We start from the raw sequence: 20983 nt of genomic DNA on the forward strand, positions 1-20983 counted from the left end.
AGCCTTCACTGGTCCCTGTTCCCTGCCTCCCTGCAGCCTCCTTGTCATTCATTAAGTGAGGACGACACAGAGAGAGATGATTCTGATGAAGACTTCATCTGTTGCTTTATTGTTGTCTTTGCACACAGCCCGTAGGCTTTCAGATCACGTTCCCACTTGCATCGATTTTAATGGCAGGCACGAAGCAGCAGCACTAGTCAACCATTTGAAAATAATCACAGCAGAGGTGTTTGGACGCACACAATTATAATTGACAGACATCCTTAAATGTATGATATCTTTATTCATACAATGCCTGCATCCTGTCGTTGCTGTAGCAGGCAATTTGAGACAATTATTAAGACATTTGAGGCAGAAGTGTTTGGCGATTGATTATATTTTCCACACCAGGATATCAATAGTGAAATGATACTGACTGGGAGGAACAGCTGCTTAACATTCACCCGGATAAGTATTTATTAGCCTTAAATATAAATATTTCCTTTGTTTTACTTTTTCTACTGTGGTCAATTTGAAAGTTTCTGATCAAAAACCGTGGTTAGGAATAACTCATAAGAGGTTGCAACCAGGGTTGCCGCGGATCTTGAAAAGCATTAAAAGTCATTAAATTTCAGTTTCAATATTCAAGGCCTTAAATGTCTTAAAAAGTCTGGAATTATTGGGTGGGCGGCATTAAATTTACTCGGGGGCAGAATTAATGAGCTTGCCTTATTTGTTTCATTCTAGTTTTCTAGTTTAATTGTTAGATTTCTATGTTTTTATTTTATCGGTGTTTTATATAGGCTACTTCAAAGATATCCGGCAAGTCCGACACCTACGCTAGAGGCAGTACGGCCGTGTGAGGCTGAGTACCGCATTTAAAACGTAGAAGAAGAATGTGTGTTCCCTGCTTTCGAATTTGAAGTCGGCCGCGGTAGAGCAAAAAAGGAGAGAACGACCCAGCGAAATGCATGCCAAGCTATTATAAATTCAGTGAGAGGTGGAGGGAGGACGACTGGCTGGCTTTTTTCACCCCGCGACCACACACTGCCGCTGCTTGTAGGTGCGCAACCACCCGTCCGCTGATGATATAGGCTACTGTCGCAAATCACACAACACGTTGATTGTGTTTAGTAAACAATGTTTATGTATCTATATTTATAAATAGCTGCTCATCAGACGTTCATTCAGCTCATTCAGGTCGCGTTGACTTAGCGTGAGTTCATGGAGTGAGACGCGGGTCTCTTTCTGTCACTTTCTTTCTCTCCACACTGCACTCCCTTTCTGACAGCTAGATAAAAACTATTGCCGATCCTCCCATCAATCGCAGATAGTAGCCTACGTTTCCTTTGCCAATCGGTACAACTCTAATACCCGCGGTTTATTAACCTGAACGCCTGCAACAATACTGTATGAAGAAAAAATTACTTTGCGCAAATTACCGCAGGTCCCGTGAGCATGGATGTAAATCTACAGTTGGCCAACATACGATTTTGAAATTGCAAAAACCTCCCTTGACCTGTGGAACCAATTTTTAAATAGTTTCTGCCATAAGTTCTGAAAAATAAAGTTAATGGACTAAGTTTGTTATTTATTGAATAAGGAATTAAAATATGAAGAACATTCGGATTATTCTTCCCCCAAAATATCCCATTTTTAATTTAGCCTAATTAAAATATTGTATGCTGCACCTAACACATATGTTCTAAATTGATTAAACTGTTCTTGTTACTCGATTAATCAGTAAATGTAAACCAATTGATACAGTTCTGTAATTGGTTGAAAAGGTGGTAATGATTGGTTTTCAGGTTGCCTTTACAGTGATCTCTTACACTGTGTGCAAATTTTTTAGGCAAGTTGTATTTTTGAGGATTCATTTTATTATTGAGCAACTACAGTGCTCTCGGTCAATCCAAAATGTTAAAGAACCTAAACCTGAATGTTTACGAAAGTAAAGGTGAGATTTTGTCTTTCTTACAAGAATAGATATATGTTTTGCTATTATTAGTATGCAGAATTATTCTGCAACTAAATAAAAAAACGAAAATGTTCCCATCTCACTTGTTTATTTTCATCTGTTACAGTGAGAATAATAAAACAACTCAACATTTACAAATAAAAATGTCCGACATGTAAAAAAAAAAAAAAATCAGTGACCAATATAGCAATAAATCAGTGACCAATATAGCCACCCTTCTTTTCAATAACTGTCACAAGCCTTCCATTCATGCAGTCTGTCAGTTTCTTGATCTGTTGACGATCAACTTTTTGTGCAGCAGCAACCACAGCCTCCCAGACACTGTTCCGAGAGGTGTACTGATTTCCTTCACTGTAAATATCCCGTTTAAGCAGGGCCCACAGGTTCTCAATAGGGTTTAGGTCAGGAGAGGAAGGGGGTTATGTCATTATTTTTTCATACTTAAGGCCTTTACTGGCTAGCCATGCAATTGAGTACTTCAATACATGTGATGGAGCATTGTCCTGCATAAAAATCATGATCTTCTTGAAAGATGCAGACATTTTACTGTACCACTGAAGAAAGTATCTTCTACAAACTGGCAGTAGGTTTGGGAGTGGATTTTGAGGCCATCTTCAACCCGAAAAGGTCCAAATAGCTCATTTTTAAAGATACTAATAGTTCCCTCAAAAGATCAGCTAGTTGGACCTTTTAGTTTTTTATTTTCTGTAATTAGACAGCAGTTGTTAGCTAAAGTGCATTGAATATTTGGTAGTCAGGTTTAATGTAACCCTTTACGGAGTATAGTGTAGTTTGTCGATTTCTGTTACCTCGGTATTGGTATTATTTTTTCATTTTAGAGGTCTTAAAAAGGTCTTAAATGTCTTTAAATTTGAACTTTAAAAATGTGCAGATACCATGGTTGCAACACCATTTCACAACACTTGTCCTAGGACATGGGTTGCATCTATTGGAGATCAACAACCACATAAACATGAAATGAAACACGTTTGTGCAAGGGATGCAAATAGACACACACGCACGCATGCACACACCCACGCTTATAAGGCGGCCTGGAAAGGCTCTGAGCTTTAGCTTTTTAAGGGAGCTTAACTGCTCTTTTTGCTTCGTCTTAGAATGTAGCCCTTAGCATGAAGCTGCTCAGCTTGCTATGCAGGGTTAGCCTTCACCTGTTAGCTATATGGACAGTGTTAGGCTAGGGAGCGTAGTCTGAGAGTTAGGGTTTTGCAGGCCTGCAGAAATTACTGAACATGACCTGACTGCTGAGATGCCAGGTGATGTCTGATGTCTGTAATTTGAATAAAGATCAACTCATCCAAGAACTTCTTAGCCTCGCCTTTCTCCTGATTTCCTCTCGAGCTTAATTTAAAGTAGGGAAAAGGGGAATTCAACTACAATACTAAGTGTGAGTGTGTATATGTAAAATTGAAGTAGTTCTGATAATTACTTTTCTCATGTCAGGCTAGAAAATAGGGTTGCAATGGCATAGTCAAATGCTGACTAGATGGAAGCATTATTTATGTCCTGTAGGCAATATTTACACTATAAGAATTTACTTCAGTAGTAAAGAAATGAGAAGGAGGTCTGTGTTTACTGGCTGGCAATGTGTGTGTCATAGTCTCATCTCCCTGTTTCTGCCAGACTTCATGCTCAGTGAACTTTCCGCAGCATTGCCTGGGGTCCACCTAGCCAAGCACTTGAACTGACAGAAGCTTTGATGCATCAGTGCCCATACCCACACACATACTCTCTCTTTGTATTCTTTTTCTCTCCCTGTATTCCTATTGACATGGGGGGAAACCCACTTCCTTTCCACGGCTTTCAAAGAATGACTCAAATAATTAATCAGTAACTTCTGCGCGTCATCAAGCTTTGTGTGGGTGGATGTGAGCCGCCATATTTTAAATATCTCTGCTTGAGGAACGCCAGCAAGCACAGGCTCTACAATGCTCCTTCTCTGCAAGAATCCTCATAGTAGCTGGCTACGATGAAATGCAAAGACTCAGCCCAAAAGACTAATCGATTTTTTTCTTTTCACACATGAATGTGTTTATTGAGACAATAAAAGTGCCTTAATGGTTGCAAAATAATCCATTTCATATGTGATTGGAAGATGTTTGTGTAGGTTCATCAAAGTAGAAAAAGTATTTCAATGCACTATTCTCCTCAAAATGTTTTTATTTTATTCTATAACCCTCTGCCTTTCTCATCTTTTAACCCATTGATGACTATGGCAATCTAGGATGCATGTCCTTAATGCCTGAGGGTTTTCTGCAAAAATATTAGGAATTGTAAAGTCTACCAAAACCTTAATATCTAAGTCTGTGTAGCACATAGAAACATGAAATAAAATACATTTAAAAGTTAAGGTTCACAGGTTTTATTTAAACATGCTCCCTTAGCGCTTACAAACCAACACATTTTTCAAAAAATCGTCAAAATTAGATGGGGGAGAAAAAAAAGAATGAATAAAATAAAATATTTAAAAATAATGTGCTAAACGAGGTTATAATCCTGCTTCCTTTTAGCATGGATAGTAGTGACTGAGTGTGCAGTGGAGGGATAAAGATAGACAGATATAGGAAGGAGAAGATAGCTTTATTTTATTATTTAGTTCAGTTATCACTGGCACCATAAATCCGACTTCCCAGTACAACTGGAACGCAGACTGACTCCTGCTGTCGGGAGCCGATCAGCTGGTCCAAACGGCTGTATACCACAGCGATGAAAACGAAACTGAAACTTAACTATCGCCTGGTTGGGCTGAATTTGAGTTGGAGCAGCAAAATATAGCCTAAATTCATAAATATTGTTAATAAATAGATGCAATGTGTTGTGTGATTTTCGTCAGTAGCCTATTTTTTATCGGCGTGATTTTCGGCAAACCACACATTTTTTGGGTGGTCACGTGGTCTTAAAAAATCAACAAAACCCACCTCATATGTATTTGAACCAATGACGGTGCATTCTATGTTGCGCACGCCATGAAAATTAGATAAAGTAACAATGCTGTGCGACGCAGCATCAGGCAGGAGATACAATGTGGCATCGCGCAGCAGCCGTCATCAATGGGTTAAACTCTGTTGTAGTAAAAGTGTCGCTGCCAAATGTGCTTCTTCCAAAAGTGAAATGGTGATGGAGATGCATTAAAAAAGTGGATGGCATGCATTCCCTTTATCTGGATGTCCATATGTTTGTTTGTTTGTTTGTTTGATTTGGCAGAGGATTTCAGTTTGCCAAGATTTACTCTAAACTGTTGCCCTCTGTGGTACTGTTTCTCTCCAAGTCCATGGACAATACATGCTGTATGTCTGTCCCTCTCACACACAAACAAACACACAGCTGTTGAATGTATGATATCATGAGTAATGAGCCTGTGTCATCGTTGTGTTAACAGTGTGATCCAGGACAAGTTCTGTGGCATCATCAACATCTGTGTTGAGGCACTGCATGATGTGATGACAGAAGATACCGAGACAGGCACCTTAAAAGAGTAAGTACACATTGTTTTGTTCTAGATAATATCGGAGAAAAACAAAGAACAAAAAAAGTTCATAAATACTTTCATATCACTCACTTCAAATATCCCAGTGACTCATCGCCTGGGGAAATGTTGTCATAGTTGAATAGTTAAATTATTTAGTTGTGAAAGTACTTGAAGCAGTGTAATTTCAGACGTGCATTTGAAGGCAGAATTTACATTTAAAAAAAGATTAAGACTTGTGATGAAAGTCCTTAAATTAAAGATAAAATGAAAATCCCTTTTTTATGGATCATGTATTTGTGCTGAGTGGAAGCGTTGGACAGAACACATTTCTCTTTTTTAAAAAAGGCTAGTGAAATAGAGCAGAAAACTAGCTCACTATCGAAGGAGACACTAACCACAAGCCCTCCCCACCTCTCGACTCTGATTCTCTGAGGCCCTGAATCTCTCCCCCTGACTCTCTGTCCCAGTAGGGTGGTGCTCATGTTCTTATTAGATGTTACCTACATGCCGACACATTATCTCTGCTGTCAAAAAAACCGCTCAGCACCATGCTAAGATGTGCCAGTGTGAAATGAACTGAAAAGCTGGGAAGAAAGGTTTTGTGAATGTGTCTTTATATGCCAGAGATATGTTGAATGGTTCCCTGTTGTGCTTAATACCAGACAAAAAACATATTTGTGTTTCCTCTTAATTTAATTCAATGTTTGTAAGAAAAACACAAGGTGTGTGTGTGTGTGTGTGTGTGTGTGTGTGTGTGTGTGTGTGTGTGTGTGTGTGTGTGTGTGTGTGTGTGTGTGTGTGTGTGTGTGTGTGTGTGTGTGTGTGTGTGTGTGTGTGTGTGTGTGTGTGTGTGCGCGTGCGTGCGTGTTTTGAAAACGCCTCCTGCTGTGTGGGTTAATTTGCTTATTAATCTTGAGCTGATTATTATTGTGTTTTTAGCTGCATGCTGATGAGCCACTTTGAGGAACCCAAGTTGAGTGATGATGAGGAGCCACCAACTGAGCAGGACAAGAGGAAGAAACTGGTCAGTCAAACATACAATAATACACACGTACTGGAGATCTAATTTTGCAATCACCTAAACCTTTGTATTCTTTTTTTTTACATTCTCATTTTTGATTGTTGAGCAATACACTGCTTTTTGGTCATTTTACTGAAGTGTTTGTCCCCCCTGTCCTCTGATCACAAGAATTGTTCTGTCCTCTGGTAGTATCTTCGATGCTGAACTGGCACTCATAACACAAGATTTGTCACTTCATACGCTTGTTAGTCAGGCAACCTTTTGGAGCCACCCCTTAGCTTCGATAGCTGCTACAGCTTTTCATGCAGCTATCTATAAAATCACCTTAGGTGGGGGATGTATACCAATTAAACATTACAGTGACGCATGAATGCGGGTTGATACACGCCTCTGCTAGCCTGTCAGGCTGTGAAGTGTAGGAATTGTAACAGTGCTTCACACTATTAAAAGCGTTATTCTAATGTTGGTGTGTATGTGTGTGTAGTCCTCTCCAAATGATTGCTTGAGCAATTTAACATATATACAGGAATTTCATTTAATTTGTGTAAATTGTCTGCCTCCTTCCTTGTTTGTGAGTATGTGTGTATTTCCTGGCGCTATGTCGCTTCACTTATCACCACAGCCCAGACCCATACTTTTTGCTTGAAGGACTATATAAGAGGAGAGGAAAGGTCAAACGTTTCTCTGCCTCTTAATTTGTGTTGGTTTGTGTGTTTGGGGACATTAATGTTTTCATGTGCTGGGTGTGCACACGTAAGACAGTTTATAAGGAAGTGGGGCCTTGACATTGTTGAACTTTAATTGATTCCAGTTGGGCTCAGTACATATCTTGGTCACATTTCTTTAAAGAAATATCCTTACTAAAATATGTTGGCTAAATGTCCAAAAAAAAAATATGGTTGATAGATATGTTTATAATCCAGTATTAGTTTTTCTATAATGCTGAGCCCCAAGTTCATTATTGACCTTTAGAAACTGAAGCTTGGATATTACATGAAAAATAATAAATCACTCAGCTGATGATTTAAATCCCCAGGAAAGCTTATAAATGGGCCTTAAGGTGATATTGTTTTTTGTTAATTATTATGCTATTTACTTTGGAATATTCCCATGGAGCTCTGAATGTGTCCCTTCTGTCCACCTTCCTTTAAGTTTCTGGTATATTCCATCTCTCTTTTTTCACTTCTGTCCTTATCTAACTTTTTCACTTTCTGCTTGTGTATCCTCCCCTCATCAAGCAGTCTCACCACAGCCTCCCTGCCTGCAGGTGGTTTTTCTATGATTGTGCTGTCTTGTTGAATTAGATTTAGCTACTCCTTGTGGGTACCTGCAATCTTTTTCCCCATTCCTTTTGTGATAGACATTTTATTGAATTTTGAAAAAAGCCATAGGAACATAAGCATACATAAAATGACTCCTCCTTTTATGTATGCTTATGTTCCTATGGCTTTTTTAAATGAGCAATATACAACCAAAAACAAATGTCTATAACATTACATTAGAAGAAAAGAAAAAAAGTAATGTAAGCCAAAAAAGAGGCTGTGTTATCATGCCCAGGTGTGAATATGGACAGAGAAGGGAGCTAAGCCATGGCTTTGTTGTATTAAAGAAAATCTGCCTTTGATGGCATAAGTTGATTTCAGCAAACAATTAATTTAAAGATACTTCCATTATCGTTATTTGCCCTGTAAGTTGTTGACGGATTTGAGTTCCCACAGCACTGCAATACCCTTGTGCACCCATTTTTTCCAATAAAAGTACTATCAAACCTTACATTGACAAGGATTGTTCAGTATACTAGAGGGTCTTGTTCAGGAGTGGCTTGAAAATGAGGATCTTTGCAATCTTCCTCTGAACTCCCCCAAGGCATCACAGCAGGGGATGAAACCAAGCAACGGGCGGTAGAAGGGGCAAAGAGATAGACAGCCGCTGCAATTTTGGATAAAGTAAAGAGGAAAAAAGTTAAATTAGCTTTTTTTGCTGGTCTTTACATCATATACTGCAATCCTTTGCTCACAACTCATTTGTTTGTCCCTAAGTAGCGTTTTTATTTTAGCATTGTTAGTCTATTTGTGTGATTTTTCCTTTTTTATAGAATCAAACAAAGATGATGCCAGTATGAACGTCTTGAAAGGATATTACTTGTAGCTTTCAAAGAGGCAAATGCTGCTCTTTTGCAGAATAGTATTTACTACTTGTCAGAAATTAAAATGGACCCTCAAAGGACATGTAAAAAACTGACTTAGTGGTTTTAAAACTGTTGTGATTGTCCAATAGCAGGAAATTAGGAATTTACTGTAATTGATAGTTGAACTCACTCTTCTGGCTAAAAGGTGTTGTTGGTGGTATGGGATGCCTTTTAAAATAAATACAGGACTGTTGGCAGTGTAATGATGAAGAAGACTTTATCTTAAATATGTTACTTGATCATGCTGAAAAAAGTATTCAGCTGCTTTGGGCGAGGTATGTAAAACGTCAATTGTTATTAAAAAAATTTATATTTGGTTGTTTGGTTTATCTTAAAAGGTCCTGCCTCACCACTGCCGCTGTCTTATGATTATTCCCGAAATTTGACTTGTAGTTTTGATTCACATAAAGGGGAAATTTGTTTTGTGTGATTGAAGCTGTTGAATGTTCCACTCGATCTTTTCTGAGACTGGTAAGAGTCCAACACTTTGATGCGAGTGTTGCAGACAGCAAGACTTTGCCACTGATTCTGTATTTGGGACTTGGTACATAATGCATCATTTGATTATTGTGCTTCAACTACAAGACCAGCACCATCAAACAAGAATAAGGATTGGCTACATCAAAGACTTCCTCCATTGGGTACTAATGACATGGGTTGCGCTTGTGGTGCTGCAGTACACACACTGAAACCTATTTTCTTTTCCTCTTTTTTTACTAGACACCAATGTACTTGCACAACACACATACAGGTCATTGTACTGCGTTTCTATCAGTTGTTGCCAGTGACTGATTGGTCTTCAAAATAAAAAAAGAAGACCAAGGAGCCCAGTAGAACTGGGATTCTATGAAGGGGCAGGTTGCTATCCCTGATCAATGAATAGTAATGTATATGGTACTATGTAATGAATCAGGGCCAAACAAATTGTAGGGGCCAGGATTGTACACCATCTGCTTGAAAGCTATAAGGCAGGTCTCAACTGATGGGATGGGTAGATTGAAAAGAAAGTTTGCTGTTATGCAGACTTTTCTGTAGGAGTAGGTATGCATTTCTTTACCCAAGAATCGCCACGTACTGTGTAGTGCCACAAATTGACATTAAATCTAATGCCGATCAGACACATTTTTAGCCTGGAAATCCAGTCCCACATCTAGAACTATGTCTGGCGATGAGCAATATACCTTCCCAACTCAAGGGGCAGCACTAACTCATGCATTTCAAATACCACTGCACGCAATTGGATAGAGCTACGGCCAATTAGAGCAATGAACAAGTTCACGTATTCAGCCCCATTCATTTAGCGAACAGTGGGGCTACACTGGTAAATTAAACTTTTGCCGTATCCAGTAGGCAAAACAGCAAATTCTTGTTTCTTGCTAATAAGATAAAAGTGCCGTCTTCTGTTGAAGTGTTAAGTGTCAATGCAAAGCCGTTTCAAACACAAGTACGTATCCACAGCCATAGTTGTTGTTTACTCTCACAACTTCGACAGCGCATGCACAGCGCTGTCTTCATCCGGTTACGCCTGCCTATATCAGATAGTACGATTTGATTGGTAGTTTGGAATTTTCCGACATATTTAATGAGCTTCAATGGTTCGTGCCCAGAGTAATATGCAGAGCAAATTTAAATTTGCTTGCGGCGAATCTGGATTTCCAGGCTAACACATTATGTCTCATGGTTCATTATATCACTGCAGTAGTGAAGGGGGAAACAACTGCCTACCCTAATTTTACAAGTCCCATTTGGTGTACTCTGTTTATTGTTTTATGTAGTTTCAATTTATTTGAACAAAATGCATGGGCAAGTCATTTATAGCATTTGCTCAGGGTCTGTAATTTATGAGATTTTGTTCCATCCGGCAATCACGCTTATTATTGCATTGCTGTACAAGAATATAGGCATTTCCATGCTTCACAATCAGCTAATTAAGGCCTCAAACTCAAGCATAAGATAGTGAATACTTACAACTTACATTTCAAAGAGGTAAATATATCTGACAAATTACAATTTCCGACAGTTTTAAGAAAATGTAGTTGATATTTACTCTCAACAGACTCAGGTTTGATAGACGCAGAATCAGAAATTTGTAAAATCTAAACAACTTGACTCCAATGGCAAATATTCGCCCACTTCATCCTATAATTCAAATGGGCTTAAGTAAAAATTCCTTACCCTAAGAAAATGTGCGAATGGAATGGGGCTTTGTGAGGGCATACCTTTTAAATGTGCATGCTTTAAAATTGGAAAGAATAAGATAAATACTTGAACCTATTACATTGTTGCCCCATGGCTGTTGCTCAGAGTGAATAAAACACATTTTTGTAGTACTTCATTAGTAATGAAATTGTCCCTTTCGCTTTAATTTTCTGGTAAGGGTTAGCAATTAGACTGATTTAGTTCCCTTAAATGACAATTCCATTAAATGTGCATGCTTTGATGTTTGGGAAAGGAAATTATATAAAATGATACCTATTACAGCAGTAACAATGGCTGTCATTCCTTAGAGTGAACCGATAATGCTTTTCGAAACTATGATGAACTGCCAATTACTCATGATATTGTTTTTGTCATTCAACAGTTTTTCATTCTTTATTTGAATGAACAATCAAACTGACTCCTGAGGTCTTCCAGAGGAATATTTTTATAGGAAATGAGCTTCTGTGTTATCATTTTACTCTGAGGCACACAAAGCATCAGTAATGAAGACTTGCTATTCTTGCTTTATGATTACTCCTAGTCTCTAACAGACCATCAGTGTCAGCATAATTAGGTTTTGTTGAATAACAGACCTCTCTGACAGTGTTATCTTGCAGCATAAGATATAACGATTCTCCTTTGAGCTGCCTGAGGCGTCCAGAACGGTCCAAATAAGTCTCCATCTCCATCACTTGTCAGCTTTACAGACATTTGTCAAATCTCAGTACGAGAGTACTGAGATTTGAAGGTTTTCGGGTTGCAATATGTTATTTACCACTTTTTGATTAAAAAACTGTACTTTGAATTGCCCTTATCACAGTCATATCAATATGAGGCTTTCTAAATGTCTGTATAGAACACATTCTGATCCGAAGCAATGGGGAAATTATGCAAAATGCAGTGCTTGCACGTTATGTTTTTATTTTAGTTATAGGTGACATACATCCTGTACATGGAAGGTCATAAATAACCAATGTCAATTCACTTTCATGGCATAAGAAAAATCAGATGCTGAAAATATTATTAGATATACACCTGTGCTTTTCCTGATTTGAAATGTCAATATATATCCCTTGAAAATGTCTACTTAAGGCCATACACACACTAGTGGTTAACCTACACAGGTGATTGTAAGTCTAGCTGATTACATTTCCCCCTCATACTTGAGTAGTACTACAGTAATTAGTAGACTCTGATGACCTCAAGTCATTACATCATACTTTTGCAGAGGTCTAATCTGACAGCATAGATGACAACACCTGAGATGGTGAGCAGGACCTTTTTAGTATTCTATAAGAGTATTTAGAAACATCTATCATTAGGGTTCCCATACTGATTAAGCCATTCCGTGGAGGCATCTTAACAAAACTTCAACCAGCTGTTATAAAGGGCAGCCAGGTATTATAATAGCCTGGCGCTACCAGACCATCGTACTTCATTTCATTTGTACAGAAGGTCTGGAAGTGCTGTAATTGGCAAACGTTAACTCACTTGGAGGCGGGTGTCTGTTGAAGTTTAAAACTATTGGATCTGCTCAGTGCCACTCTGGATTAGCCAACCAATCGCATAACGTTTGGTCGTGAGCCGGCTTCTGACGGTGCGTTCAGGGAACTCGGAAATTTCCGACTTCACTACATATTGTAGTCTATGGATCTACCGGTACCTGGCAACGGTAACTTGTTAGAGCCTAACGTTTAGTTATTTGGATGAGAAAGGTTGTAGGCGTCCATACTTTCCCGAGCAGATGCACTGGAACACAGACGGGTCGGAACTCGGAACTACCAAGTCGGAAATTTCCGAGTTCCGAGCGTAAGGGAACGCAGCATTCAACTGAAACTGGAGCGCGACTTCGACCTGTCGTTCTCAGCCACTTCCTCTGTTTGCTGATTGGATACTCAGAAGTCTGTTCGGAAAAATCTCACTAATACGCCCCACCACCAGACTGACTACTGAAGGGAAAATGAAATTTGGGCGGAAGTAGGTAGGCGGGCGGAGCCAGGCTAGTATTATAATGCAAGCACCAAGTGAAATTTTAGAATCATTTTGCCCACTAACATGCCTACCTGCCTCTGTGTGAATAGTGCAGCTGTTCAGATCAGCTGATGATCCACCCAAAAGTGCATTAAGTATGTTCACTTGTCATCTCTTTTGATTTATTGAGAGTTAATTAGTCAGTTCAAGTAATGAGAATAATTGATATTTGCTCAGTTGTTAAATTGATCTCAATACTTCTTTATTACCAGTGTGAATCGTATTCACTCTGCCTGTGGCTCAGTAAAGTGGAAACCAATCTCTCTGTGATTTTGATTAGTTGCTGAAAGAGCTGGAAAATCAGTCAGATTCACACTGCTGCCTGCTTTGTTTCAAATGTACGCATTTTGACTCAAATGCTGGGCTTGTAAGGCTAGTGAGAAAAAGATTGTCTTATTTGTCTTTGCTCAAGAGGGAAATATAAATTAATCGAATAAAGCATTAACTTTGATTAACTATGAGCACAAAGTACATCTCCCCTTGGCATATTGCTGACAGTTTAATTTTAGTGATGAGGAATTCCATGGATGCAATGCTCTCCAAACACTGTTTGCAAACCATCCGAGAGGCACCTATTTGCAGACCCATGGGGAAAGTGGAGCTCCACCGGAAGCCACGCCCCAAACTCATTTCATTGGTCAGAATTGTAACCTACTCTGAATTTGTTTTCTTCTTTTTGTTTTACTGCCGGAGTTCACCTAGCGGTGAATAATAATACACAGTTTCCACCGGTTATGGTGGTAGTAGACAGTAAAATACGTCAGTTTGTTAAGGGTCCCAAGTGGCCAGGACGGTGGTACAAAGGAGATGTTGAGGTAGAAGATGAATGAAGCAACGAAGCTTTGTGTACATCTTCCGAAATCCGTCTCTTTAATTCACAATCATAACAAGTAGGTCAATCACATACAAATATAAACTCTTATAAATAAAACACAAAAAGTGCCACCACATTAAAATAAACAGCTAATTTTGAAAAGTGGGGTGAAAGACATTAACGTCTGACACATTAGGTGACAGTTTCCATTGTAGATTCTGATTGATTTATTACCAGATCCCTTGTCCTCTAGTGATCACAGTTTTAATTATTATATAATTTCTATATTCATATTAGGCTATTGATCATCACGCAAGTGAACAGTAACGATCGCGTGCAGCCGCAGAATTACATTTCAACCTGGCATAAATAGCCCATGTTCAGTGGCACAGACGTTAAAAAACTCCTGTTAATAAATAAATAAATAATGAGATACATACAACACAATAGGTTTATTAATCTGAATGTAGAGCATGTCACGATGTGTAAGGTGGCCGTATATGAACGACACGAGGGCTGAGAACTACGCTACTGATCAGATAAATGATCGGTCAAACGTAAAATCATCAGGAAATGATAAAAACATCCCGATGGAGATTTCTATGGAGTGATTTTGCTTTAAACTGTACAGGGACGCGTTGTAACAGACTCTTTCTTCAGTCGGAGCTGCAGCGTAAAGTGAAAACAATCTCAGAGTAGGTTACAATTCTGACCAATGAAATGAGTTCGGGGTGTGGCCCCATCGTGCTTCCGGTGGAGCTCCGTTTCTCCATGGGTCTGCAGATAGGTACTCTTGAACCATCCTGCCATCATGGTTGAACCTGGGATTGGATAATAAATTGGCCCAATAAGATAAATTCTTGACCTCAAGTGTAACCCTATGGCCCCACCAAAAGTGACAAGTACGCCTGTGGGCGCTCTGCTCGCTCCTAGGTGCGCAGCCTTGTCTGTCAGGTTGTAGAAGAACTATGGTGAACCAGAACTGATAAAATACCTGTTTTTAAGGTTTCCACTCCATATTACTTGGTGAGAAAAATGTGCATGGGCATATTCAATCTGTCTTTCATTTGAAAAATTAAGGAAGACGTTTTATTTTTAACATCATGTTTACATTCATAAAATCGCTCCCTTGAGTTACTTACCTCCTTCTATAATTGGCCGCTGCTTCGGCGATTTCCCCGCTCATTTGCATTAAGTTTGCATATTGATGCTCTGGGGGCTCATCGCTTCAATCACGCTGCTTGCCGCAGACGCTCTTGCGTCCGAGCGTGCATTGAAAAATAACGGCAGTTGGCTGTCAGTGTCACTCTCGCCGCTTTTGGTGGGGCCGTAGGGTAAGGCTGGTACTCACAGAATCCCAACAGATGCTTCTTAAACTAAGATGGGCAAATCACTGTCATAATTCAAGTGTATATTAAGCCCTGGTGAAAGTAAATGAGCCCCCAGTGTGAGCAATAATAAGGTATGCTAGGAAAAAACAATGCTGTGAACGCAGACTTGAAATGAATAATGAAGTGATTGCAATCATAAAACAGAAATCCCACAGGCGTGCCCAGTACAATGTACAGTAGTTATCCGTGGATAGTTAGCAGGCAACCAAAACGTTCAAGATAACTTGTCAGACTTAAAACAACTTTTAACTAACAACGCTCAATCTGAAATTTGTCAGGTGAGTTAATGATAATAATGAGCCATAATGTCTCAGTTTCTGACATACTGTTTACATATTTTTTTTTATTGTCTTTTGAATCACAAGTGAGAACAGAAGTGTTTTTTTAGCTAGCAACCCTCACACTGAACAAAGTATGCCCCTCTCTGAAAATATCCCTTCTCAACTTATTGCACTGACATTTCAATCCACAAGTCAAAGTAAGAGCTCTTATCTTTTTTTAATGTAGTTTCCTCTTCATATTGTCATGCATAAAAGCAATCGCTTTTATGAGTTCAGAGTATTTCTCATTCTGTGTCACCACTTGAGATTTGGCAATATCGGACCAAGCCTTTGAGACTAGCACACGTTCACCATCTGACATCTGACAAAAATCATACATTTCATGAAGTCAAATTGCAATCCCTTTCAGCAAATAATGTACATGCAGTGTGTGTTTATGTACAGACATTCTCCAAATACTATGAAAAAGCACAAGTAACTGAAGCAACAGCGCTGAATTATTATGTTAAATGTATTTTTACAGCGAAAAGGGAGGGGTATGTGTAGAAGTGGAAAGAAAAGTCTGCTTAAGTTAATCATCTCTATTTGAGGGAAAATCAATGGTTCTGTTGTGAAGCACAATGGAGGCACTATAAAGGAAAGGGATATGTTTGGAACCTAAGTTTGAAGCAGGATGTATTTCAAAACACAACTAATGTCAGTTGAAAAGAAAAGACTAGCTTTACAAGTAGAGACAAACTGAATCCCAATGGTCAAAGTATAATAAACATTCACATTGACTTTGTATGGAAATTCAGTCCCTCCTTATCTTAGCGTGATGCTCCACCTTTGAAATAGTCACTTCATTGCACAGGGTTGCCACCCTGCACTGTTCACATAACCAACTGATAAGATTAAGTCGATAAGAAGATCTTTCTGTTTTGCGTCCAAATCCATTTAAACCTCTCTACCTTCATAAGCCTTTTGGGGAACTCTACAGATAAGCAACGTGACGTCCCAGCTCCAAGTATGATACTGCCACCACCAAGATTCAACATGTGGATGTTTTGTCCATGTCTGATGTGTGGCATATATTTAGCACACTGTACTCTTTAGAATTATGATTAAAAAACCATCGGACCATAGAACCTCCATGCTACCTTTTGTGTGTCTGAGAGTGCGCTTGCGTCAATGCACACACTCCCACACAAAGGTATGTGTTCGATATCATGCACCCCTATGACAGACTGCTAAATGGCTCTTACATTTACGCCCTCTACTACAATGCTAATTAGGATATTACAATTTGTGCCGCCTCATTTATTGAGGAAAATTACTACTGCAATCAAGTTCTAATCCTCCCTCTAAATCAAGAGACCATGAGCTAATGATACCTCGGAATAGGAGAGAGAGGTGTTTGGGGGCGACAGTTTACATAATCTCTTTTTCTGTTCATGCCCTTGTTTCTCTAACTGCTGCGACCTTTCCTGTCGCATACTTTTAAAACTCCACTTGTCTTTCTTGATGACTGTTTAATGGTGCTGTCTATTTTCTGTATGCTTGATCAATCTTAGTCCCTGAAGATAGAAATGCTGATGAATGTACATGACCTTATCACTCAGCTCAGTTCTGCCTCACTCACTGTTTGGTTTCTCTTCTATTTGGTCAGTGCATTTGGGACCCGCTTGTTATTCAGGCCATGTTCAGACTAAATTTGAAAATGTTGTTTACACATCGAAAAATGTTACAGCTGCACCAGCATTTTCATTGTTTTTGAAAAGTTTGCCATCCATTCTTACATACTTATTTCTCTACATCTTGCTTTGTATTACCAGTACTATGTGTTTGAGAGCACTGGTCTTAGCAGGGTAGTGCTTTGTTCTGTTGCTTCCAGCTGTGTGATTGTCTGTTCTGTTGTTGAGTATAACCACTCCAAATGATGGGTGTCTTCATTGACATATCCTTTCCTATTCATTAAGGGGTATATTTAAGGCTTCTGCACAAGTATAACATTGCGATGCTTTATGTCAACCATTGTACTGGCACTCAAGAAGTAAAACCAAGGCAATTCAAATTCCTATTTTGTTCCTTTGCTTTCATCTGAGAGCAGAAACACATGTTCATGTCCTTTTTCTAAACATAAACCTGCATTCCTTTCAGACATAGAGACTTTCTCACATGCACAGACATCATTTAATCAGCTAAACATGTCGGTGTATACAAATTAGTTGCAATTAGTTTAATGATCATGGACGAATAAATGTTAATCTAAGTTATAATTTGGACAATTTACAAGCCTTGTAATGCAGTCACAAGGTTAATGGTGAATATTTAAATTTAGATCAATTACAAAGGGGAACTCCACCATTTTCGCAGATTAATATCAGTATAATAGTCAAAAGCCTTCTGTGGCTCTGGAGTAGTTATGCCCAGTCTGAAGACATGACACTGCAGCTATACACATCAGGCTTATTAGGGGGCCAAAACCGCATTTGACGAAACAGTAGCACTTTCAATATTTGCATATTAGCTGTGTGTTACCAAAATGCTCCTAAATCCCAAAAGATTCATCCTATAAAGAACAGACTTCTCACAGTAGCCCTCATTTATCAATCTTGCGTAGACCAGAAAAATGGGTGTACGTACAGTATCTCACAAAAGTGAGTACACCCCTCATATTTCTTCAAATATTTCATTATATCTTTCCATGGGACAACACTGAAGAAATGACACTTTGATACAATGTAAAGTAGTCAGTGTACAGCTTGTATAACAGTGTAATTTTACTGTCGCCTCAAAATAACTCGACACACAGCCATTAATGTCTAAACTGAAGGCAACAAAAGTGAGTACACCCCTAAGAAAAAATGTCCAAATTGGGCCCAAAGTGTCAATATTTTGTGTGGCCACCATTATTTTCCAGCACTACCTTAACCCTCTTGGGCATGGAGTTCACCAGAGCTTCACAGGTTCCCACTGGAATCCTCTTCCACTCATTCATGACAACATCACGGAGCTGGTCGATATTAGAGACCTTGCGCTCCTCCATCTCCCGTTTTAAGAAGCCCCAAAGATGCTCAATAGGGTTTAGGTCTGGGGACATGCTTGGCCAGTCCATCACCTTTACCCTCAGCTTCTTTAGCAAGCCACTGGTCGTCTTGGAGGTGTGTTTGGGGTCGTTATCATGTTGCAATACTGCCCTGTAGCCCAGTTTACGAAGGTTGAGTGCACGTTTTCAGCGTCATACCAAGAGGTTGGCTTTGGAAAATTGACGTATGAGTGCTGCCAGCATTGCTGCAGGGCTTGAAGGGGTGGGGGGTCAACCTGTCAGTGCTCAGACCATACGCCACACTCTGCATCATACTGGTCTGCACTGCTGTCGTCCGAGAAGGAAGCCTATTCTAAAGATGATGCAAAATAAAGCCCACAAATAGTTTGCTGAAGACAAGCAGACTACGGACATGGATCACTGCAACCATGTCCTGTGGTCTGATGAGACCAAGATAAACTTATTTGGTTCAGATGGTGTTAAGAGTGTGTGGTAGCAACCAGGTGAGGAGTACAAAGACAAGTGTGTATTGCCTATAGTCAAGCATGGTGGTTGGAGTGTCATGGTCTGGGGCTGCATGAGTGCTGCCAGCACTGGGGATCTACAGTTCATTGAATACCAACATGTACTGTGCCATACTGAAGCAGAACATGATCCCCTCCCTTCGTAAACTGGGCTACAGGGCAGTATTGCAACATGATAACGACCCCAAACACACCTCCTAACGACCAGTGGCTTGCTAAAGAAGCTGAGGGTAAAGGTTATGGACTGGCCAAGCATGTCCCCAGACCTAAACCCTATTGAGCATCTTTGGGGCTTCTTAAAACAGGAGATGGAGGAGCGCAAGGTCTCCAGTATCCACCAGCTCCGTGATGTTGTCATGAATGAGGGGAAGAGGATTCCAGTGGCAACCTGTGAAGCTCTGGTGAACTCCATGCCCATGAGGGTTAAGGTAGTGCTGGAAAATAATGGTGGCCACACAAAATATTGACACTTTGGGCCCAATTTGGACATTTTAACTCAGGGGTGTACTCACTTTTGTAACCGGCAGTTTAGACATTAATGACTCTGTGTCGAGTTATTTTGAGGGGACAGTAAATTTACACTGTTATATAAGCTGTACACACGCTACTTTACATTGTATCAAAGTGTCATTTATTCAGTGGTGTCCAATGAAAAGATATAATGAAATATTTGAAGAAATGTGAGGGGTGTACTCACTTTTGTGAGATACTGTACATTTCCACGCAAATCTCGGCATTTATCAATATGGACGTGAGCGTAGGATACGCTCAAATCCCACGCCAGCTCTCAGCTCGTGTACGCAATTTTGTAAACAGCATGGACTCGCAGTGCAGGCTGTGCTGGGTAGCCGATGACTTTGTTGGACAATTATAAGAAGATAATACAAATGCAGTGTTTGCTCAGACCGAAATAAAGATATTAATCACTTAAAATTGTGCAGCTTATGGTGCGCAACTGAGTAGGAGAGCTGATTCAATAGTGCACACACCGGCCACTTAGGAGCACGGCATGGGACTGCGTAAGGGCAGTTGTCTCCGTCTTGGAGCAGCTGGGGGGACACTGAGGCACGGGGGCTGCATTCATTCAAAATGTTAGCCACAGTATTAAATATGTAGTAGGCCTACAATGCTCTTTATGATAAAAAATACACGGCACAACATTCAGCTTAACATTTTATTTATTTGACGCACTTTTTAGATGTTAGTTCCTCTTTTAATGTGTTATTGATCGCTTAAGCGAGCGATTTATTTCCACCGTTAACCGGCACGTTTTTCCGACCTGCTGGTGGGGCAGGACTGTGGGCGCTCTCACAGCTGATCGTTGCCGGGTCGGCTTGTGCAGCTGACCGCCGGGCTGACCACTCCTGCTGTCATACAGTAAAACCCAAAATGTGTTATTTTTAGTTTTTACAACCCTTTTGAGTAGTGCTATCTAAAAGGGCCAATACATTCTAATCATTCAAATCTCTGCAGACCTGTATTTATTTCATGGGGACCATTACAGTAATGTTGAATTCACATTTAAGGGCAAACCTGCATTTATTTGGGCAAAACCAGAACAAAGGAGGAGCTTTAGTCACAAAGATTGCTCTACTGGTTAGTTTACATACGAACAGGGAATAAAGGGACATCTGGCAAAGACATCTGTAAATAGGGTCAGACATTGTGGTTCAGAGTACACATTTGATTAGTAAGATATGTAATTAGAAACCCTAGGTCACTGAGTCAGAGCAGGATGTGACTGGAATGTGTCAGCAAGAAAAAGATTGCATCACAAAGATGAGTGCACACTTTACAGTTCAGTGGTGCAAAACCATGGGCACTGGTCAAAAAAAGGAGGAAAAGTGATATGCTCAGATGAGTCATCCTTCGCCAGATTCTCAACCAGTCGGTGAGTGCATGTGTGTCCCCAAGAGAACGGTACACACTCAAATGATTGACCCCTACAGTAAGGGGATTAGTGGCTCTTTGATGCTGTGGGGGGGCATACTGCTGGGCTCACTTATCCCCTGACACATTTTTTAATAGTGTATTATTTCTATGATGAAACATTTATATCCTG

The 20983-nt window shown here is 39.7% G+C and overlaps 1 protein-coding gene across 2 annotated transcripts in view; it reads left to right on the forward strand.

Moving 5' to 3' along the window:
• ipo11 (importin 11) overlaps positions 1–20983 on the forward strand; it is a 163918-nt gene that overhangs the window by 131587 nt on the left and 11348 nt on the right. For both annotated transcript variants that reach the window (XM_080048154.1, XM_080048155.1), the window contains exons 28-29: positions 5355–5450; positions 6384–6468. In XM_080048154.1, coding sequence (XP_079904280.1) covers positions 5355–5450; positions 6384–6468 — 181 coding nt within the window. The remainder of the gene's footprint in view (positions 1–5354; positions 5451–6383; positions 6469–20983) is intronic.

This window comes from Ammodytes marinus, assembly GCF_949987685.1.
Source record: "Ammodytes marinus genome assembly, chromosome: 2".
Taxonomy (NCBI): domain Eukaryota; kingdom Metazoa; phylum Chordata; class Actinopteri; order Uranoscopiformes; family Ammodytidae; genus Ammodytes; species Ammodytes marinus.